Source organism: Schistocerca serialis, chromosome 4 (assembly GCF_023864345.2).
Source record: "Schistocerca serialis cubense isolate TAMUIC-IGC-003099 chromosome 4, iqSchSeri2.2, whole genome shotgun sequence".
In the NCBI taxonomy this organism is placed as follows: domain Eukaryota; kingdom Metazoa; phylum Arthropoda; class Insecta; order Orthoptera; family Acrididae; genus Schistocerca; species Schistocerca serialis.
The window spans coordinates 275,152,465-275,176,895 of NC_064641.1; the positions used below are offsets into that span (position 1 = coordinate 275,152,465).

The 24,431-nt window shown below is 43.9% G+C and overlaps 1 protein-coding gene across 1 annotated transcript in view; it reads right to left on the reverse strand.

Moving 5' to 3' along the window:
* The window catches only part of LOC126474393 (ATP-dependent translocase ABCB1-like), a gene marked incomplete at its 3' end in the record, with an annotated part of 166,238 nt that overhangs the window by 24,664 nt on the left and 117,143 nt on the right, over nucleotides 1–24,431 (reverse strand). Inside the window, exons 17-19 of the mRNA XM_050101861.1 lie at nucleotides 17,432–17,673; nucleotides 4,470–4,629; nucleotides 2,529–2,723 (exon numbers count right to left, since the gene is read on the reverse strand). Coding sequence (XP_049957818.1) covers nucleotides 2,529–2,723; nucleotides 4,470–4,629; nucleotides 17,432–17,673 — 597 coding nt within the window. The remainder of the gene's footprint in view (nucleotides 1–2,528; nucleotides 2,724–4,469; nucleotides 4,630–17,431; nucleotides 17,674–24,431) is intronic.

Sequence of the window (24,431 nt, forward strand, 5' to 3'; positions counted from 1 at the left end):
TGTCAATGCGAACCTAACACAACACGACGAAGTGCTGAAATTCGCATGAAGCCTCAACGCTTTGACCACATAACCGCCCACATTCACGCCAATGGGATGCACGAGTCGAACAACATCCCAGAGGAGGGCCTCTCAGACAGTTTCGCATGGCTGTGTGGGGCGGCCTGTGCATTGTACACAGTTTGGGAGAGGCTACGCGGAACACCACTATCTTACTTTTTCTTATTTTTTTAATTAATCAGGTCTTGAAACTATATGGACTGACGGAATGTATTTTATATTTATAAATAATGCCGTAAAAGTACTTTATGAAAACTGAAAGTGGGGTCCGTGATTTGCTTGCAAAGTTTAATTTGTTTGAAAATCATCCGAAATACCTAGTGAACTGCTTTCATATTGCCAATTTCTCCGGTGTGTGTTGTTTTTTCTATTCTTCTACTATGTTTAGGGCGTTCACTACTAGAGTGGAAGTCCAATGTGGGACTACTTAATTTAGTTGAGTTGGCGTTCGCGAACGAGGAATTATAAAAAGTGTGATATACTAGTGATGAGACAGTATTGACTTTTTGTTAAAATCGCAGTCGAATATCCTTGAAAATGATTGTCACTTTCAATTGCTTTAAGAATAGCTTCTGTAAGTTTTCCATCTGTTTATAATAGCCACATTCATGCGATAACATAATCTGGACGATTCTGCCTCTGTATTATTAGGTAATTATCTTACTAATAGTTTGTTTACATTAACTGTAAATTTATCACCAATGTTATTTGCGATGTCAATCAGTTTTTGGAACAGCTAGATTTCATGTCATAAAAGGAAATCAGAAAAACATCGGCAGCTATTTTTAAAAAGTTCCACATACTGTGAACTAGCAAACAAATAAACAGGGCGAGAGTACTTGGAAATTTTATGTAGAGACTGACATTTAAATTAAATAAACACGTGTAGTCACTATTCCACATTTAGTCGTAGTAAATAACTTACATATTGCCAAAATTGCATCACATCTGCAGAATTTTGCCTCGTATTCATGTATTTTCTACGGCACACGAATTGAACACCTTAGTACACAAATGAAACGTGTTCACTTTGGTCCGCCAGGGTTTAATATAAAAATTAGCATTCTTTCAATACATCTAAATTTACTTATTTGTTTTACATTTGGGAATGTTTCTAGCATTCTGTCCACTGTACAGCGCAGATAACTGCTAGGGCCACATTTTGGAACGTGATACGCAGCGTGTTCTACAGGTCAAGCATTGTTCTCCATTCAGCCGTCGCGGTAGCGTGAATGGGAGGATGATGTTAGTATAATACCACGCTACAAATACGGTCCGAATCTGCGTTAACGATTACGTGCAACCTTACCATGGAGATCAGCATCTTTCATTCTGAGAAGTTTTGTAAATTCATGATTACAAGTCGTCTAAGTATGGCCTAGAGGACGAGTGAAGCGGACGATATAATTATCCGTGTGGTAGTGGTCATATCAGGTTATGAAGAATTCTGAACACAGGTAGAAACCAGTGTCTATTACTCCCTATTCTCTTTGCAGGTACTATGTAAGACATGTTACTAAAAATGTCCCAGACAGGTCACGTACGTGCATTTCACATATCGCTTGTCGTGTGCTCGTAGCTGGATCGTAATCTACACATTGTAAGGCTCTGTAATTTTTTAGAACATTTCTCATGGAGAAAAACAGCGGTCTGGCTAGAATAAATTAGAAACAATTTTGGGCGCCATAAAATATTTATTTGCAGCGGTTACCGGTTTCGGTAAGAATGTGAGCAATTGACAATCGTGGAGTCACAACGCCTGCCCCGTTCATCCCACCGCTTTCATCTCGGTATAAAGGGTCTGAAGATGGTCACATTCTAACCGAACCCAGTAACCACTGCAAATAAATATTTTATTGCAGGCAAGATTTTTTAATCCATTTTTATTGTAAGGCTTGTTTGTCCAATAGTACTGGGTCTGTTTCATGCACGCAACAATGCTGTGCTACAGGTAGTAAGTTTCGTGTACAGAAATTGTTCCCGATGCAGGAATATTTTTTCACACCTTGCATGCCTACACATTAACATCGTGTCTCCATGTTCCATATTCAAATAATGTTCCATATTTTGCACATGTCATGTTACATGCCCTGTTGAACTGTACACTACTTGTCAACCTTTCACATGAATGACTGAAGATGCGCTAGGTGTATTACACATCGAAAAGCGTTTGTTTCGTACTGCCTGTTGTCTAGTACAGAAGTCTCTAGAACAAATAATCACTCCAAAACACTGTTCAGTAGATACGCACCGTACAACATTTTGTGTAAATACCAGTCCAGTACATATTTTAATTGGAATTTATTGAGTCGTCTTTTTCTCCTAGGAATCAGACCTCGTTCTCTGTGATAGCAGATTTAAACATCATGTTGTGTGCGACATGTTGCTGTTGAAAGAGTGTAATAACATTAGTGACGAAACCAGAATTGAATAAGAAAGCTTGCGGTATGTCGGAGGCGATTACTCACCACAATCCCAGAAATGGGGTCGTAGAACCTCTCGAGCAGCTGAATGCAGGTGGACTTGCCACAGCCAGAGGGCCCCACCAGCGCCACCGTCTGACCGGGCCGTACCTCCATTCTGAGCCCACGCAGCACCATTGTGGTGAGCCGTGTGGGATACGCGAACTCCACCAACTCGTACTGCACCTCTCCACGCGTCTCCTAAGCAGACGACCATCTGACTTTTAATTCGCTCATCGTATTAATCGTTACAATATTACTATATTTCTCAATAAATACTAAGCAATGGAATGAAATAATATGTGCAAAAACCAAAAATGAAAAATATAATTCCAAAAACGAGAAAATTATTTCTCATGTGGATACTATAAAGGGTACTGTTGCTTAAATTCAGTATCGAATGACAGTGAAGAAAACTAAACAAGATCTAATAACACAAATAAAAGTGTTAGTGGAACAGACACCACTAATATACTTCACAAAAGATGTTCTTCTTCACTGGAGCTGCCACTATCCTCAAATGTCTAGGAACAGGCGGAATGCCCAGACATTTTCAGTTGTAGTAAATGCAGATTGAGATTTACTTCCTGAATTTAAAGGAAATGTAAATTCATCCACGAAGGAGATGATTTAGTAAGCCCTCGTTCCACCGAGCCTTCTTCCTCGCCAGAATGACAAAACTGTTGCGTAGCGTAAATTACGGAGACAGAAGAAATTTAGTGAAGAATTAGATATTTTGTGCTCAGTTTATTCTGTAGGCGATAGAACACTTTCCATTTCATTGCAACGACGGACGTCACAAAAGAGGCGTCGCACATTGTTGTTATTTGTTAAGATCTAGAGATTACTTGTCCCAAGAAGAGTAAATAAAATTTCGTATGTTTCTCACGAAAACATATAATTTGAAAGAAAACGAGAGAGCGCTTACTTGGAGAACTGCAGTCACTCTTCTTTTCATTCCTCATTTGCGAATAAAACAGAAATGGAAAGCAATGACGTTCAGCACACAGCGTAAACTGTGCTACGACAAAATTTATAGATATATTTAGAAAGGAATGTTATAGACAAAACAATAGTAGGAAGCACATGAACATACGAGTCGGAGGTTTAGAAAATAAGAAAGACAGAAAAAGATCAACTGCTGTCCATGGAAAATGATTACAGGAGACGAAGTGCAATAGTTTCACTATTAAACGACAACTTAAATGAAGAAATAAAAAGAAAATGGTGGAACTAGAAGCGAACTTAATTGAAGTTGCTGATAGGAAGAGGTTATTGTCGTATGGCCATTTAGAATGAGTGGATTATAATATATAGGCAAAGAAGATGGGATTAGCTCCATCAGCGAAAAAGGAAACGAGAATATTAATGAGAGATCTCTAGAAAGCCATGCATTCTAGAAACGTCCAAGAGGGAGCATTGCGTAGAGCGAAAATAAGGAAGGTGAGAAGCGAGATACCATATAATCGTACAGATAAGCAGAAATACTAGGAATAAAGGGCGAGGACGTCTGATATACAGTCTTCTCAGAAGAAGCATCAGAGTTTCGGAGGACAAGATAAAACAATCAGAAACCGTAATTCAGCAGTATGAGGAGAAACTGAAAATAAAAATCGGAGCGTACGAATATTAGCGAACATCAGCATATGTAAAGATGATTACCAAAGACGTTGTGTGTGACAGCACACGGCGCGAAGAGATGGAGCAAGAAGACTTATGTTTCAAAAAAAATTGTTTTGCAGTTCATTCAACCCTTTAAGGGAACAACCTAAACACAGAAATAAGGGTGGACTTGCTTTGAAATCTCAGAAAAATGAACATAGTTTCAGTAAATCGCACTAAGAGATATGGTTAGAATGAAATGATCAGAGAGAACCAGTGAGAAAGTACCTGAACAAGAGCTTGCCTGTGCGAGTCACGATGGGCAAGAGCATGGCTGTTACTCACGCGCATTTCCTTGGAGGGATTTACTGGGTCCGTGATGCGGGGCTCCCGCCTCAGGAGGTGAAACACTTTGGCAGCTGCGTCGATGCCCTTCTGCAAGTTGGGTGCGAAGGACAGCGCGTTGGCCACGACCGTGGTGCCCATGATGAGCGACTGCGACACTCTAAACAGTGTGAGGGCATGCCATCAGATAGCGGCGAAGACACCTTTAATTTCTAAAATGCGTTACGGACCAGTATTGAGAAAGCCATTAATCTTCAACAAAGCTACTACAAAAGATATGCACTGCTAACAAAGAGGAAAAAGACTGTTACGTTATGACGACATTATCAGAAAGTAAGAAATTTAGAGCTTAATTGTGTAATATATTTTCCTTGAAGCAACATTCTCTATAGAAGTGAGCAATTAATTATTCATTATCAAGTATTTGTGGGATACAGTTGTGGTATTGCTATCTAATGTTATCATTCAGGTGCCACGTAGATGGGCGCCTACACGGTGAAGTCATTCCTTGGACTATCCAGAACGTCATACTATCCAGCATTATAACTGTATCCATCATGTTCAACCACGTGTACCACGGAAAGAAACTTCAACGATTGTTCCACTGATACTTTCCTTTAATATTGAGATACAGATTTTTCTTCAACTCTTTCGTGTGGTATATTTTTGTTTACAACTTAATACTTTCGTCACAATAAAATATGAAGCTGTATTAATGCCATACATCTACAGTGAGTTGACTAAGTCATTAGATAGCGATATTCACATATACAGATGAAGGTCGCATCGCTATCACAAGATAAATGGACAGTGTATTGACGGAGCTGTCATTTGTACTCAGGTGATTCATGTGAAAAGGTTTCCGACGAAATTACGGCCGTGCGATGGAAACTGATAGTTTTTCAACGCGGAATGGTAGTTGGAGACATAAGAATAGCATATTTCATTTCGGAAAGCGTGAGAGAATTCAACTGTCCGAGATCCACAGGCAAAGAGTGTGCTAAGAATTCCACATTTCAGGCATCACCTCTTACCACAGACGAGGCAGTGGCTGACGGCCTTCACTTAACGACCTAGAGCAGCGACGTTTGTGTAGAGTTTTCAGTGCTAACAGACAGCAACCCAGCATGAAATAACCGTAGAAATCAACGTGGAACGTACGACTAACGTATCTGTCACGAAAGTGCGGGAGAAATTAGGCATTAATGACTTATAGCAGCAGACGACCGACGTGAGTGCCTTTGGTAACAGCACGACATCGCCTGCAGTGCCTCTCCTGAGCGTGTGACCATATAGGTTGGACCCTAGACGACTGGAAAATCGTGGCCTGGTCGGATGAGTCACTATTTCAATTCATAAGAGATGATGGTACGGTTCGAGTGTGGCGCAGACCTCACGAAGCCATGTACCCAAGTTGTCAACAAGGCACTGTGTAAGTTGGTGGTGGCTCCATAATGGTGTGAGCTTTGCTTCCAAGAAATGAACTGGATCCTTGTTCCAACTGAACCAACCACTGACAGGAAATGGTTATGTTCTGCTACTTGGAGACCATTTGCAGCCATGCATGGACTTCATGTTCGCAAAAAACGATGAAACTATATGACGATGCGCCATGTTACCGGTCGACAGTTATTCGCTGTTGGTTTGAAGAATATTCTGGACAATTCGAGCGAATGAATTATCCACAAAGATCGACCGATATGAATCTCGTTGAACATTTATGGGGCACAATCGAGAGGTCAGTTCGTGCACAGATCCTGCACCAGCAACACTTGCACAAGTATGGATGGCTATAGAGGCAGGAAACTTCCAAAGACTTGTTGTCACCATAAAAAAAAAAAAAAACCGAGCTGATGTACTGCGCCGGGCAAAAGCATGCCCAGCACGATATTAGGAGGTACCCATGACTTTTGTCATCTAAATGTGTATGTATGCATATACCCCTCAAGACAACGTCCAGTGCTTGGTGCTGCGACTCCATAACAATATTAGCGACCCTCAGTACTTCCCTAATAATCGTGTGGGCCGAGGGAGAAACGACTCTATGTACAGTGAGTGCAGGCGTCGCCTGCAAGGAAAAAAGCGACCTTTAGAAATTAAAATTTTGCAGCAGCCACAAGTCGCATACATCTCACCTTTACTGACATGCTTCACTCGACAGACACGCGCATCTTCGGAAATTTAGTAGCTAAGAACCACGATTTAAATATATCTGGCTATAGCGCCATTGTCGTTGTTCGTATATGTGCGAGGTTTGTCCGGAAAATACGTATAAAAGTTGAATAATAACTTTATTTTACAATTATTCAGGTATTACAATTCGCCCTGAGACGCGATACACTTCTGCCAACGCCGTTTCCACTGTTGATATCATTGCTGAAAGTCTTGAGTTGTGATGTTGTTCAGTTGCCGTGTCGTTCCCGCCTTGATGGCTTCCACATCTCCCAAGTGCCGCCCCCGAAGCACCATTTTAGCATTTCGGGAACATGAAGAAGTCACACGGGGCTAAATCGGGTGAATAAGGCGGGTGGTCTGTCACGGTGATTGAGCTTCGGGCCAAAAACTCGCGCACAATGAGCGACGCGTGAGCGGGCGCATTGCCGTGATGAAGGATCCACCTGCCCCCTTTTGCCAACTCCGGTCGAAATCTGGCCACAAGAGCTCTGAGACGTGTCAGAACTTCAACGTAAAAATTTCCGTTCACTCTTTGGCCGGGAGGGACAAATTCCTTGTGAACAATGCCCCTAGAATCAAAGAAAACAATCAACATTGTCTTCACATTGGACCTTGATTTTCACGACGTTTTTGTTCTCGGTTCTCCTGCTAGTTTACATTCCTTGCTTTGAGATCTGATCTTCAGATCGAATTCGTAAAACCAGGACTCGTCTCCAGTGATGACTCGGTTGAGAAAGTCCCCTCGTTCCTCTGCTTCCAAGCGATCCTCACAGCACTCAACCCTCTTTGCTTTCTAAAAAATGGCTCTGAGCACTATGGGACTTAACATCTATGGTCATCAGTCCCCTAGAACTTTGAACTACTTAAACCTAACTAACCTAAGGACATAACTCAACACCCAGTCATCACGAGGCAGAGAATCTTTGCTTTCTGTTCTGGCGTCAAGAGCTTCGGTACGATTTTCGCACACAATTTCTTCATTTCAAGTTTTTGTGTCAGGATTTCGTGAACGATTGTTTCGGGGACTGACAGCTCGTCAGCAATCATTCTGACTGTCAATCTAGGGTCTTTACGAACACAAGCCCGAATTCGTTCAACATTTGCATCGGAACTCGATGTCGACGGGCATCCTCGGCGAGGGTGATCGTTCACTTCTTCTCGGCCATCCCGGAACCTTTTTAACCACTTGTTCACGGTTGGTTCCTTCAGAGAATTGTCTCAGTAAACCTGTTTCAAACACTCAAAAATCTCACGGGCATTCTTGCCTAGCTTTGCAAGAAACTTGATGTTGACACGCTGTTCGTCAATCTCAGAGAGTTCCATGCCGACGGCAGGTGAGAAAGGGTGACTGTCAACAAGCTGCCGCGCACTCCCACCTTCACGCAGAGTGCTCTGACTCGAACTGAGCGTTGATGGGATTGATTACAGCAGTAGTCCCACCTGGCGGTGATTGCAACTTGTAACACAAAGTCATTATTCAACTTTTATACGTATTTTCCGGACAAACGTCGTATATACAGACAGATGTATTTAAAGTGTGGTCCTTGGCTATTAAATTTCCGAATATTTGATTTTCGCGTCTGTCGAGTGAAACAAGTCAGTAAAGGAAAGCTACTCTATGTGGTCAAAAGTATCCGGACACCCCCAAAAACATACATTTTCATATCAGGTGCATGGTGCTGCCACCTACTGCCAGGGACGACATATCAGCGACCTCAGTAGTTATTAGACATAATGAGAGAGCAGAATGGGGTGCTCCGCGTAACTCTCCGAATTGGAAAGTGGTCAGGTGATTGGGTGTCACTGCTTTTCTACATGCCAGATTTCCACACTCCTAAAAATCCGTAGGTCCACAGTTTCCGATGTAGTAGTGAAGTGGAAACGTGAAGGGACAAGTACTGCACATAAGCGTGCTGGCCGACGTCGTCTGTTGACTGACAGAGACCGCCGACGGTTGAGGAGTGTCGTAATGTGTAATAGGCAGACATCAATTCAGACCTTCACACAGGAATTCCAGACTGCATCAGGATCTACTGCAAGTACTATGACACTTAGGAGGGACATGAGAAAGCTAGATTTCATGGTCGAGCGACTGGACATAAGCCACACATCACGCCAGTAAATGACAAACGATGTCTCGCTTGGTGTAAGGAGCTTAAACACTGGACGATTGAACAGTGGAAAAACGTTGTGTGGAGTGACGAATCACGGTACACAATGTGGTGATCCGATGGCGGGGTGTTGGTTTCGCGAAAGCTCGGTGAACGTCATCTGCCAGCGTGTGTAGTGCCAATAGTAAAATTCGGAGGCAGTGGTGTGTTTTTCATGGAAGGGTCTTGTACCCCTTGTTGTTTTGCGGCGCACTATCACAGCACAGGCCTACATTGACGTTTTAAGCACCTTCTCGCTTCCCACTGTTGAAGAGCAATTCGAGGATGGCGATTGCATCTTTCAACACGATCGAGCACCTGTTCATAATGCACGGCCTGTGGCGGAGTTGTTACATGACAATAGCATCCCTGTAATGGTCTGGCCTGCACAGAGTCCTGACTTGAATGCTACGGAACCCCTTTGGGATGGTTTGGAACGCCGACTTCGTGCCCGCCTCACCGACCGACATCGATATCTCTCCTCAGTGCAGCACTCTGTGAAGAATGGGTTGCCATTCCCTAAGAATCCTTTCAGCACCTGATTGAACGTATGCCTGCGACAGTGGAAGCTGTCATCAAGGCCAAACGTGGGCCAACACCTTATTGAATTCCAGCATTACCGAAGGAGGTCGTCAAGAACTTGTATGTCATTTTCAGCCAGGTGTCCGGATACTTTTGATTATATAGTGTATGTGGGACAAGTGACTGCTCCACGATTTACACTGACTGTATATAGCTTCTGGACTGTAACCACAATTTAGTGGTTTTCAAGTGTAGATTAAAACTGAATAAATTGCTTAAAAGTAGGAAATTAAGGAAAAAGTTACTTGGATAAGCTGAAAGAACCACAGGTTGATGACAGTTTCACAGGGAGTGTTAGGTAACGATTGGCTAAAACAGGGGAAAGAAATGCAATAGAAGATGAATGGATAGTTTTGAGAGTTGAAATAGTGAAGTCAACGAAGAATCAAGCAGTTAGAAAGACAGTGCTTAGCAGATCTTGGTTACCACAGGAGAAATTGAATTTAACTGAGGAAAGGAAAAATATAAAAATGCAGTAAATGAAGCAGGTGAGAGGGAATAAAAACCTCCAAAAAATGACAGTGACAGGAAGCGCAATATGGCTAAGCTTGAATGGCTATAGGACAAATGAAAGTCTATTGAAGCATGTTTAACTAAGATAAAGACAGATACGCCTTTGGAGAAAAGAAAAGCAGTCGTCTGAATACCAAGAGCACAGATGGAAAACCAGAACTAAGCAAAGAGGGGAAAACTGGAAGGTATAATGAATGTACATACGGAAATAATCTTGAAGACAATATTCCAAGTAGGGAATAGTAAATCGCTGAATATGAAATTAGATGTATAATGCTGCTAGAATCATGTGACAGGGCGCTGAAAGTCCTAAGACGAAACAAGGCCCCTAGAGTAGCCGGTATTCCCTCAGAAACGATGATATCTTTAAGACAACCAGCCGTGCTAAACCACTCCACTTGGTATGCAAGATACATGAGATAGGGAAAATACACTCAGACTTCAAAAAGAATGTAATAATTACAATTACAAAGAAAGTGGGTGCAGACTGTTACGAATTTTTTGCAGGAGAATGGAAAAACTAAGTAGAAACTGACCTCGGAGAGACCAGTTTGGATTTAGAGAAATGTAGGAACATGTGGCGCAATATTGACGGTACAAATTCCCTTAGAAGATAGGTTACGGAAAGGCAAACGCACTTTTATAACATTTGTAGACTTAAAGAAAGTTTTTAATAATGTTGACTGGGATACACTCTTTGAAATTGTAAATGCATCAGGCGTGAAATATAGGGAACGAATGGCTATTTGCAAGTTGTTCAGAAACCAGAAGGTATTTGTGAGTCGAGGAGCGTGAGAGGGAAGCAGTGGTTAAGAAGAGAGTGAGAAAGGGTTGTAGCTTATCCTCGATGTTATTTAATTTGTACATTGAGCTAGATGTAAAGTAAACCAAAGCAATATTTCGAGAAGAAATTAAAAGTTCAGGGAGAAGAAATAAAAACTTTGAGGATTGCTCTGGACATTGTAATTCTGTCAGAGAGCACAAAGGACTTGGAAGAGCCGTTGAATGAATTGGAGAGTTTCTTTTAAGGTTGATATAAGATAAACATCAATAAAACAAAAAGAAGGGTAATGGAATATAGCCAAATTTAACCGGATGATGGCTGAGGGAAATATATGGGAAGCGACACACTAAAAGTAGTAGATGAGTTCTCCTGTGTGGACGGTAAAGTAACTGATAATGGCCAAATTAGAGACTATGTAAAATGGCAAGAAAAATCTTTCTGAGAAAAAAGTAATTTGTTAACAACGAATATACATTTAACCGGTAGGAGATCTTTTTTGAAGTTAGTTGTCTGATGTGTAGCCTTTATGGAAGTGGAACGTTAACGATTAGCAGTTCAGACAATACGAGAATAAAAGCTTTTGAAATGTGGTGCTACAGAAGAATACTGAAGTTTAGATAGGTAGATCACGTAAACATTTGACAGAGAGCAAGAGACAGATGCGTGAAGTGGCTTCAAACGGATGAGCGTTGCAATAGTTATTCGGAGATGAAGACAATTGCCCAGGAGAGAACGACGTGGAGAACTGCATCAAAGCAGTCTTCGCACTGAAGACAACAATGTCTTCGGGTCGAGTGCCTTCACAGTGTGTTAGTGAATTACAGCATGGAAATGGGTTCCCGTCCCGGGGATTAGAGCGTCAAGTTATTATGTGAGAACATTAGAGTTCCTTCCTCCAGATTTGCAGGGAGCCTAATATATACACTATTCTTTGAACCTAAAACTATGGATTTCCTCCCTTCATACATTTTGCGAAGTAGGTAAAATATTGTGGGCACGTCATATACACTCCTGGAAATGGAAAAAAGAACACATTGACACCGGTGTGTCAGACCCACCATACTTGCTCCGGACACTGCGAGAGGGCTGTACAAGCAATGATCACACGCACGGCACAGCGGACACACCAGGAACCGCAGTGTTGGCCGTCGAATGGCGCTAGCTGCGCAGCATTTGTGCACCGCCGCCGTCAGTGTCAGCCAGTTTGCCGTGGCATACGGAGCTCCATCGCAGTCTTTAACACTGGTAGCATGCCGCGACAGCGTGGACGTGAACCGTATGTGCAGTTGACGGACTTTGAGCGAGGGCGTATAGTGGGCATGCGGGAGGCCGGGTGGACGTACCGCCGAATTGCTCAACACGTGGGGCGTGAGGTCTCCACAGTACATCGATGTTGTCGCCAGTGGTCGGCGGAAGGTGCACGTGCCCGTCGACCTGGGACCGGACCGCAGCGACGCACGGATGCACGCCAAGACCGTAGGATCCTACACAGTGCCGTAGGGGACCGCACCGCCACTTCCCAGCAAATTAGGGACACTGTTGCTCCTGGGGTATCGGCGAGGACCATTCGCAACCGTCTCCATGAAGCTGGGCTACGGTCCCGCACACCGTTAGGCCGTCTTCCGCTCACGCCCCAACGTCGTGCAGCCCGCCTCCAGTGGTGTCGCGACAGGCGTGAATGGAGGGACGAATGGAGACGTGTCGTCTTCAGCGATGAGAGTCGCTTCTGCCTTGGTGCCAATGATGTTCGTATGCGTGTTTGGCGCCGTGCAGGTGAGCGCCACAATCAGGACTGCATACGACCGAGGCACACAGGGCCAACACCCGGCATAATGGTGTGGGGAGCGATCTCCTACACTGGCCGTACACCACTGGTGATCGTCGAGGGGACACTGAATAGTGCACGGTACATCCAAACCGTCATCGAACCCATCGTTCTACCATTCCTAGACCGACAAGGGAACTTGCTGTTCCAACAGGACAATGCACGTCCGCATGTATCCCGTGCCACCCAACGTGCTCTAGAAGGTGTAAGTCAACTACCCTGGCCAGCAAGATCTCCGGATCTGTCCCCCATTGAGCATGTTTGGGACTGGATGAAGCGTCGTCTCACGCGGTCTGCACGTCCAGCACGAACGCTGGTCCAACTGAGGCGCCAGGCGGAAATGGTATGGCAAGCCGTTCCACAGGACTACATCCAGCATCTCTACGATCGTCTCCATGGGAGAATAGCAGCCTGCATTGCTGCGAAAGGTGGATATACACTGTACTAGTGCCGACATTGTGCATGCTCTGTTGCCTGTGTCTATGTGCCTGTGGTTCTGTCAGTGTGATCATGTGATGTATCTGACCCCAGGAATGTGTCAATAAAGTTTCCCCTTCCTGGGACAATGAATTCACGGTGTTCTTATTTCAATTTCCAGGAGTGTATAATGTAGGGTCAGCTTTTTCGGTCTGTCCTACTGACTCTTTCATCCTCCGAAGTATAGCTTTGTCTAGCAGATAATTGTATTTCGGAATGGATTCCTTAGTTTGCGTGGCATACGTACAGCTAGAGCCTGCACAGAATTTCGCGCATGCTCACTGCGATAACTGTTGGCTTGAAATTTAATACAGTTAAGCTAAGGAGGATACTATATCAGTATAACGCATAAAAATCTTTAATAGATAGATAAAAAGTCCCGGGACTGACATTTGCACCGAGCAAGGAAGGGCAGTGATTAGCACATTGGACTCGTTCTAGTGAGAGCGACGGTTCAAACCTTCTTGCGGCCATGCTGATTTAGGTTTTCCGTGATTTCCCTAAATCACTTCAGGCAGATGTTGGGATGGTTCCTTTGAAAGGGCGCGGCCGACTTTCTTCCCCAATCCGATGGGACTGACGACCTTTCTGTTTCTTCCCTCTCCCAATCAACCAACCAACTGACATTTGCACGAGAATCAAGTGTAACTGCTACTCGAACAAATATGAAACTGTGTAGAAAGTACTAATGTGCTAATTTTTTTTTTTCATTTTTACGACTGGCGACACTCTGCTTCTGGAGCACGAGATCAGCGAGGGGGCGTGTTTATTCGTGGGCAGGTGTTTGACAAAGGAATGCATGCATGTTGGAAATATACATTTTGCATTTTACACGGACTAGGCATACTGTCCTGCGGGTGCATAGCACCAGCTTCACTCGCAACGTGGACTCATACAAATTAATAATTCATATTGCCGTTTGAACTCATTAAGCTTCTACGTTGAGAGCTGAATCGTTCCACCCACTAAATCATGAGTGCAAAATGGAAACACCAAAGTACTTACAAATGCAATACCGATCCCATATAATGACGCAGCATAACCCAGTATTGAAAGTCTTCTCGGGTTTGCTGCCGGATCCTAAATTCACTTCATTCAATATTTCGGCGATCCAACAGTTCGCCATCTTCAGGAACACGCTGCTACTGTTGAGTCCTGCTGCAAATTGATGCCAAGTCTGCAAAACATTCTACTATGTAGGCCCCTGTACCGCACACGGCGCATACACTGTCCGACACAATTGCTGTCCTTCAAGACTGGGCAGGTGGTGCTGAACTTAGCAGAATACCGGAGGCAACAATATAGCGCACTCAAACATTTAGACTGGCCGCTTCGTAGAACGTTCTGTTTTTATGCGGGATAATACAGGGCTACACGTTTTGCTAAGAGAAAAGCCATTGTCTCTATTAATCAAATCGTCTGCGTACCATATTTCAATTGCTTCTTTGTAAATGCTGATCCAAAATCCGGCGGAGTTGGCAACTATCATAGTCTCGTCAAATTTCATCCCGTGTTCCTCGTTTAAGCAGTATTCTGCTACCACCGTTTTTTTCGTCTGTTGGAGACTCGTATAATGGCGATGTTCCAAGCACCTGCCCTGAACAGTGCGGGTCGAATGGTCGATGTAATCCTTCTCGCAGTCGCACGGAATTTTGTATATGCTATGCTCCCTAAGCCCTACATTACCTTCCAGAGCCGAATAGTGCCCCAGTACTGGAAGGCGGATGGAACACGCTCTTCATGTTAAAACTCCTTAAAATTCTTTCAGTCACAAGTCAAGGAATAAAGGCCATAGTTTTATGTTCCTCCTCATGCATTCTCCATATTCCGTAGCCCGATGAATCTGCTTCTCAGAGAACTCATTTTCCTTAAAACTGCCGACAAATGTGCAAGTTCTTGGGTTAAACTGTCCGTGTCGGAATTGGCATATGCTCTGCGAATAGAGTGTTAAAGACACCACTTGAATGGGATGGTGGATGGCAACTCTTAGGGTGCAGGTACGAATCGGTATATGTCGGCTTTCGATGAACACTATGTCCCTGAATATCATTTTGTTTTTTGTGAACCTTGACGTCCAAACATGGGAGCATCTCATTATTTTCAGCATCCATTTTAAATTTAATAGCCGGCCGCGGTGGCCGTGCGGTTCTGGCGCTGCAGTCCGGAACCGCGGGACTGCTACGGTCGCAGGTTCGAATCCTGCCTCGGGCATGGGTGTGTGTGATGTCCTTAGGTTGGTTAGGTTTAAGTAGTTCTGAGTTCTAGGGGACTTATGACCTAAGATGTTGAGTCCCATAGTGCTCAGAGCCATTTGAACCATAAATTTAATACTGCGCTGAAGTCAGCTGAAGTGGTCCAGAAATCTGTTGAGAGTATCACGTCCACGCGGCCAAAGGAAAAAGGTATCATCTATGTACCTCGAGAAGACCGTTGGTTGCAAAGTTGAACTCCTCAGTGCCGTATCCTCGAAGTTCTCCATAAATAAGTTAGCTACTATGGGCGATAAAGAATTACCCGTAACCAGTCCATTATTCTGTGCAAAAATATTTCAGTTAAATGAAAAATATGTGGATATCAGCACATGACGACAAAGCTCCATCAACTCTTCATGCAGTTTTTCACTAATCAAATTCAGGCACTTTTCCAGAAGGACTCATGTAAGCAGAGGTATCACATCAAAACTCACTAGTAAATCCGGAGGACGCAGCCTCAAAGATTTCAGTCATCGAATAAAATCCATCGAATTGGAGATACGATGTTCAAACTTGTGAAAATATGGGCTGAGAACAGACTTCGCCAGATTATAAGTGGGTGCACCCAGATTACTAACAACAGGGCGTAGAGAAACCACTTCTATATGTAACTTAGGCAGACCTTGCAAGGTAGGCTCCACAGCGGGACCAGGATGAAGTTTCCTAAGCAGATCTTCTGACGACGAAGCCTTTTAGAAAAGTTTTTTTTTCGCTCAATCCTTTCTGTGGTGCCCCTAAATAGTCTTCTGTAATTAGTGTCGTGGAGTAGTAAATCCATTTTAAGAACATAATCATCCGGTGTCAATACAACCATGTCATTCCCCTCTGAGTGCGAGTTGCCGTTGCTGCCGGTGCTCTGCTAAGGGCAGCGTCTTCTGCCCAGTCTTGGAGCACAGCAACTGTGATGGGCGGTGCAAGCGCCGTGTACGTTACGGAGCCTTATACAGGATGATTTTTTGCAGACTTGGTATCAGTTTGCATTGGGACTTAGCAGCAGAAAAGTGTTCCTGGAGATGGCGGACATTTGGATCGCTGAAATATTTAATCAAATTCATTTTAGGCTCAGGCAGCAAATCCGAAGATTCTTTCACGACTTATTACGCCATGAAAGCCTAGGAAGTCACATAGCCCAGTACCGTGGTAATGGACTTAGGCCAAGTGCCCTGTCTCTATTGTATTCTCTCTTTTCGTCTGCCTCTTTCTCCCTCGTAACTTACAATTGCCCTTTTCTCTGTTATTCAACATTCATCCCTGAACTATTACTGTTCCTTTCTAATATGTTTCAACCAACCACCGCTGTTGCCTATGATGCTGGTACGGTATTAGTGCATCCATCGCGGACGGTCCCTATGTAAACCCTCAGCTGCAGTAAACGCAGACAATTAATGATACCAATGACCCGTAACAAACAACCTCTTCAAATTGGTTCAAATGGCACTATGCGACTTAACTTCTGAGGTCATCAGTCGCGTAGAACTTAGAACTAATTAAACCTAACTAACCTAAGGACATCACACACATCCATGCCCGAGGCAGGATTCGAACCTGCGACCGTAGCGGTCGCTCGGCTCCGACCTGTAGCGCCTAGAACTGCACGGCCACTCCGGCCGGCACAACCTCTCCCATCCAGCCCACATCGCTCCCGTCGTCTTGTACACGGGAAGACAGTGACGAATTTTTTTAAAATTGTATTTTGTATTTTATTGTGAGCTAGTGCCGAAACTATGGAAACTACACTGTATGTACAGATCAGTTTCAGTCGCTATATGCGGTCTTCTTTAGGCGATACAGCAACTCGTCCCGGTTGTCAACCACTGGTAATAGGTGTAGTGATCAAGACATATTAAAAAGTTACATGTAGTGACCTGTCTCACTGTTTCCGACCGCCACTACATCTATTTTGGAAGGAAGAGAGTACGACATCCCCAGAATGAAAGGTTTTGAGGCCCGCATCTCGTGGTCGTGCGGTAGCGTTCTCGCTTCCCGCGCCCGGGTTCCCGGGTTCGATTCCCGGCGGGGTCAGGGATTTTCTCTGCCTCGTGATGGCTGGGTGTTGTGTGTTGTCCTTCTGTTAGTTAGGTTTAAGTAGTTCTAAGTTCTAGGGGACTGATGACCATAGATGTTAAGTCCCATAGTGCTCAGAGCCATTTGAACCATTTGAACAAAGGTTTTGAGGAAGGAATTTGCAGGCTCACAGTACTTACTTGAAGACGTTCTTGTAAGGCAAGCCCTCTGCTTCGACGAGCGAGCCTCCGTAGAACATGCAGGCGGAGTAGGCGAAGAAGCCGATGCTGCGAGACAGGCCGAAGACGACGCCCCGGACGTGCACGTTGCGCCGCGCCAGCCGGTAGCTGGGCCGCAGCTCCAGCATGTACTGCTGGTGGAAGTAGCGCTCCTTGCACAGGCCCGCCACCGTGCGGATGTTGCCCACCGCCTCGACTGCCAGCTGTAACAAACCAGAGTGTCACTGGCTGCACAATGCAAGCTGGTCGCTGTGCAGAATATCTACGTATGATCCATCTACTAGGAGTATACTTTTTTCTGAAAGCTGATTTGTTTTATTCAAGATTCCAATACACCATATTATTGCCAGCTCGTTTTGCCTACAATATGCTATTTTTGAACGTGAAGGCGATGACCTTACGCTGTCATACTAGGAGCGACTGTATCCACGCATGGTACCTCTCTAGTGGTCAACGTCGGAGACAATGTCCTGCTGCATCAATAACCAAATGGTTCAAATGGCTCTGAGCACTATGGGACTTAACTGCTGTGGTCATCAGTCCCCTAGAACTTAGAACTAGTTAAATCTAACTAACCTAAGGACGTCACCCACATCCATGCCCGAGGCAGGATTTGAACCTGCGACCGTAGCGGTCGCGCGGTTTCAGACTGTAGCAACCTAGAACCGCTCGGCCACTCATGCTGGCCACCAATAACCTCCTATCATCCAAACATCTGAAAGACTGAAGGTGCTAGATCCGGGCTGTAGGATGGAAGAGGAAAAACAGTCCAGTGAAGTCCTGTGCGCTCCTCCCGGGTTCGCAGACTTGTGTGACGCCTTGCGTTGTCGTGGAGAAGAAGATGTTCATTTGCATTTTTGTGGCGATGAACACGCTTAAATTCCAATACTGCGGAAGCCACAGCGGTGTGCGACCGGCCGGCGGCAAACAGGACAGGTTTGCGCGACGTTGTTACGATTATAACAGACAACACACCGTGCATTTCTTCACTGCCAAGTCTCCGTAGACACTATGCAAGTGCCTAAGAATATCTATGATGCTCTGGGTTTCCGCCAAAAGAAACTAAATGACAGCTGTCTGCCTGGAATACACCTCGTTACAGATGCCATTTAGAAGGCTACTTATTGGAACTTCACGAAACTATAGACGCTGAAGCGGGAGTTTTCCACGATGTCCCACAACAAATTCCGCATCATTTCAACCGAAACTGGCCGAGAATAAAATGTGATCCATTTCTTATGGATCGCCTCTCGTACGATAATAGTCCGCAAGTCACCTGATAGTGCGTGGCGGAGGGTACTCCTGATACTACTGTCTGTACCCCCGTTCCTTGATCCATTCACGAACGGCGCGTGGGGAGAATAACTGTCGATAAGTCTACATCTACATCTACATCCATACTCCGCAATCCACCTGACGGTGTGTGCCGCAGGGCACCCTGAGTACCTCTATCGGTTCTCCATTCTGTTCCAGTCTCGTATTGTTCGTGGAAAGAAGGATTGTCGGTATGCTTCTGTGTGGGCTCTAATCTCTCTGATTTTATCCTCATGGTCTCTTCGCGAGATATACGTAGGAGGGAGCAATATACTGCTTGACTCTTCGGTGAAGGTACGTTCTCGAAACTTTAACAAAAGCCCGTACCGAGCTACTGAGCGTCTCTCCTGCAGAGTCTTCCACTGGAGTTTATCTATCATCTCCGTAACGCTTTCGCGATTACTAAATGATCCTGTAACGAAGCGCGCTGCTCTCCGTTGGATCTTCTCTATCTCTTCTATCAACCCTATCTGGTACGGATCTCACACTGCTGAGCAGTATTCAAGCAGTGGGCGAACAAGCGTACTGTAACCTACTTCCTTTGTTTTCGGATTGCATTTCCTTAGGATTCTTCCAATGAATCTCAGTCTGGCATCTGCTTTACCGACGATCAACTTTATATGTTCTTTCCATTTTAAATCACTCCTAATGCGTACTCCCAGATAATTTATGGAATTAACTGCTTCCAGTTGCCGACGTGCTATTTTGTAGCTAAATGATAAGGGAATTACCTTTCTATGTATTCGCAGCACATTACACTTGTCTACATTGAGATTCAATAGCCAATCTCTGCACCATGCGTCAATTCGCTGCAGATCCTCCTGCATTTCAGTACAATTTTCCACTGTTATAACCTCTCGATACACCACAGAATCATGTGCAAAAAGCCTCAGTGAACTTCCGATGTCACCCACAAGGTCATTTATGTATATTGTGAATAGCAACGGTCCTACGACACTCCCCTGCGGCACACCTGAAATCACTCTTACTTCGGAAGACTTCTCTCCATTGAGAATGACATGCTGCGTTCTGTTATCTAGGAACTCTTCAATCCAATCACACAATTGGTCTGATAGTCCATATGCTCTTACTTTGTTCATTTAACGACTGTGGGGAACTGTATCGAACGCTTTGCGGAAGTCAAGAAACACGGCATCTACCTGTGAACCGGTGTCTATGGCCCTCTGAGTCTCGTGGACGAATAGCGCGAGCTGGGTTTCACACGACCGTCTTTTTCGAAACCCATGCTGATTCCTACAGAGTAGATTTCTAGTCTCCAGAAAAGTCATTGTACTCGAACATAATACGTGTTCCAAAATTCTACAACTAATCGACGTTAGAGATATAGGTCTATAGTTCTGCACATGTGTTCGACGTCCCTTCTTGAAAACGGGGATGACTTGTGCCCTCCCCCAATCCTTTGGAACGCTACGCTCGTCTAGAGACCTACGGTACACCGCTGCAAGAAGAGGGGCAAGTTCCTTCGCGTACTCTGTGTAAAATAGAACTGGTATCCCATCAGGTCCAGCGGTCTTTCCTCTTTTGAGCGATTTTAATTGTTTCTCTATCCCTCTGTCGTCTATTTCGATATCTACCATTTTGTCATCTGTGCGACAATCTAGAGAAGGAACTACAGTGCAGTCTTCCTCTGTGAAACAGCTTTGGAAAAAGACATTTAGTATTTGGACCTTTAGTCTGTCATCCTCTGTTTCAGTACCATTTTGGTCACAGAGTGTCTGGACATTTTGTTTTGAGCCACCTACCGCTTTGACATAAGACCAAAATTTCTTAGGATTTTCAGCCAAGTCAGTACATAGAACTTTACTTTCGAATTCATTGAACGCCTATCGCAGAGCCCTCCTCACACTACATTTCGCTTGGCGTAATTTTTGTTTGTCTGCAAGGCTTTGGCTATGTTTATGTTTGCTGTGAAGTTCCCTTTGCTTCCGCAGCAGTTTTCTAACTCGGTTGTTGTACCACGGTGGCTCTTTTCCACCTCTTACGATCTTGCTTGGCACATACTCATCTAACGCATATTGTACGATGGTTTTGAACTTTGTCCACTGACCCTCAACACTATCCGTACTTGAGACAAAACTTTTGTGTTGAGCCGTCAGGTAGTCTGTAATCTGCTTTTTGTCACTTTTGCTAAACAGAAAAATCTTCCTACCTTTTTTAATATTTCTATTTACGGCTGAAATCATCGATGCAGTAACCGCTTTATGATCGCTGATTCCCTGTTCTTTGTATTAACTCTAGTTAAACGAATTTTCTCGTCATCTTTTCGCAGGGCGTATTCGGGAGGAAGTAATATGTCATTTTTCATTTGAATGGATGGTGACTGTTCCTTCGAAAGAACAAACACCACGCAGATCCTGTACCTGTGAAACACTATATGTAAATTGAAGGGGGGTTCCCTGCTCTCAGCTGCAGTGGGATAGTCACCTGACTCTTCTCGGATAGTACTCTCTAGGAATTTCAATAGTAAACCATCCCGTGATGCAAACGCCTCTCTTGTAGGTTTGCCATCGGAGTTAGTTTAACATCTCTGCAAAGCTCCCGTGCCGACTAAACACCGCGTGACGAAACGCACTGCTCTTCGTTGGATGTACGCTATCTCTTCTATCCGTCCTGCCTTGTATGGGCCCCATACTGACGAACAATAACCAAGAATCTGTCAAACAAGTGTTTTATAAGCTACTTCTTTCTTGGATTGGTTACATTTCCTTAACATTCTTCCTGTGAATTTCAGTATAGTATCTGCTTCTCCTAGTATTTATTTTACGGTCCAGCAATTTGTCATCAATAGTGTGGTTGTGCAATAGTGTATTTCTTTCCCTAAGTATGCGCAATATGTTATATTTATTTACGTTCAGGGTCAACAGCCAGTCCCTGCACCATTCATCAATCCTTTAGCAAATTACTACAGCCTTCTGTCGTTGCTATATTCTTATAGAGAGACCCATCATCTGTGAATAGCCGTATGGGGCTTCCAAAGTTTTCTGCTAGATCATTTACATAGTTTGTAAACCGCAACGATCTAATCATATTTCCTCGGGGTCTTCCTGAAATTACCTTTACGTCTATCGATTTTGTTCCGTGAAGATGCGAAGTGTTGAGTTCTGTCTGGAACGTAGTGTTGAATCCAGTCGCAAATGTGCCCGATACTATGTGGCTCATATTTTTCACGAAACGGCAGTGTGGGAAGGTGTCAAATGCCTTCCTGAAGACAAGGATCACGGCATCAGCCTGAGTTCTGATGTCTACGGCACTATGGCTCTCAAGTATCAGCAGAGGGAGCTCGGTTTCGCAAGATCTGTGTTTGTGGATTCCATGTTAATGTCCATGGAGGAGATTTTCGTTCTCCTAAAACGTCATAATACGTGAGCATATATATGGTCCATAACTCTGCGAGGATTCACGTCAGCGACATGGGCTCATAATGATGTGCATCTGTCCTACGAATCTTTTTGGATGGCCTGGTCTTTTTTCCAGTCGCCAGGTACCCTTCGTTACTCAAACAACCTACCGTAAGCTGATACTAAAGCCCGCGTCATCTCGGACGGCGCTTCCGCGCATAGAGGTGAAGCAGGAAAGAGGTGGTGGGGGGGGGGGGAGGGGGAGGGGGCGATGAGACCTGCGCATGCGCGGCAGCAGAGAGCCGGCAAACAAAGTCCACGTTGCCGAACTGCATTGCTGCGGATAACGGTCAGGCTCGTTTGCCTACAGTACATCGTATTTTATACGTTAAAGTCTGTGAGGGGAATAATACACATGAAAACCAATTTCGATCAGTCATCATGAGAAAAATATTAATTCATCTCATTAATTCACGTCAACTGCTCCACAGATTTACCCTGCGTGACGTTGTGAGGCGAGAACAGCTGACACAGCTTTGTGAAGACGTGAAGTACAATTTTTCTCAAAACGACATTGAAACTGATTGTAATAATTACCATTTATTGTGATTTGAACTGCATTATAAGTAAAAATTAAATACACAACAGAATTAACTTCAGGCACAAACCGAAATCATTATATTTGGTTGACAACTGCTTCTGCACAATAGAATTTTTAAAAAAGTGTGTAAGGTGTGTGTATGTGTGTGTGTGTGTGTTTGACGGTAGTTAAGTGTAATCACTGCGTGTAAACAAGAATTAGTGGTAGAAAGGAATTAGTAGAAAACACTAATGTATAAAAGTATAAAACTATCGTAAAAATGGTCAGTAACTCGACATGTTTTTCATTCTTAACAGGCATTGTGGGTGTAAACTAGCATTTTCGATATTACTGTAAGAGACCGGATTTATAATCCAGTGAACAAGCAAACAATTAACCGTCATCTGCGAATAACTCCAGGGAATCTGACCGATAACAACGATAACCACCGATATCTCGACAAGTAACAGTGACTGTCGTTTTAGAGCCATATCCAGTTTGTGTCTTTAAAATGACAGAGGCTTACAACGTGGTTGAAGAAGCTTAACTTTTCCATAGGCGATATGTTGAACATTGTAGTCTGCGTAATTAAAAGGATACAAAGTCCTGTTCAAGAAGGCTAGGAAGCTCTCATTATTATATATGCAACTGATATGATGAGAAACACATTTTTTAAACCGTGAGTCTTTAAAACTAAGAAATATTATGACTTTGTTCCAAAGTCTACATTGTAATACCATCATCACTTCTATTTGAGTCTGTTTCTGAACAATATGATTTTAAATTTACGATGAGCGGTTCTAGGCTTATGTCCATTATCATTTTCCTGTCAAAGTCTTCTCCCTGAAGCTTTTCAGCATGCCAGGCAGTCTGTCCCCACGCTACAGGTGGGATGCTGACTGTTGCCTCATTGTCTATTGCATCATGCACAGCCGATTCACTGTATGTTATCTTGAATGTTTTGTGTTTTTCTCCAACATAGCCTCAAAATCCTTTGCCCAAGTTAATTCCGTGGGGCTACAATGACAGTGACACGTGAGTAAACGTAAAACTGCGTGATCCCATTCACGTGCAAGGAAGTCAAGTTTGTACGTCCTGTCGCGTGACTTGTACAGTATAAATTAACGAGCTGCAGGAGATCGCACGAGCCTGGTTTATACGGTGCTTTTCTTGTGTTTGTACTTGATTTTTTTCTCTATAACACCTGAATTATAACTGTCAATGACAGACTTCGAACCAAGATATGACAAGAATTGTGAATCACGTCACGATACTGACAGCGTTCACTGTCGAAAGGTAATCACTCAGTTTCTCTTACACGTAAATCCAAATTTATTTTCAGAAATAAAAGCAGAAGAAGATTCTGCATGCAGCATCATTATCTGAGAATTTGTCCCTATGAGAACTTTAAATCCCCCAGTACCATCACTCATGTTTCAGCAGATCTTTCTGGAATGATTCTAATTGACCCGTGTTTCATCAAGGTAATACACTTTTGAACCACCTCCTTCTCTCGTATTGTGAACCTTTATGTGGGATATAGTTCACTTTATGTGGGATATAGGTCACTTCTCCGAACTAAAAGCTCTATTCTTAACGTATCTGCAACCAGCGTCTTCTAAAATTCTTTACCTTAGCGAAGAGCTTACCACTGAAGCCTGCATAACAGTAACACGTTTGTGTTACGTCGAGCTTTCATGATTCACAT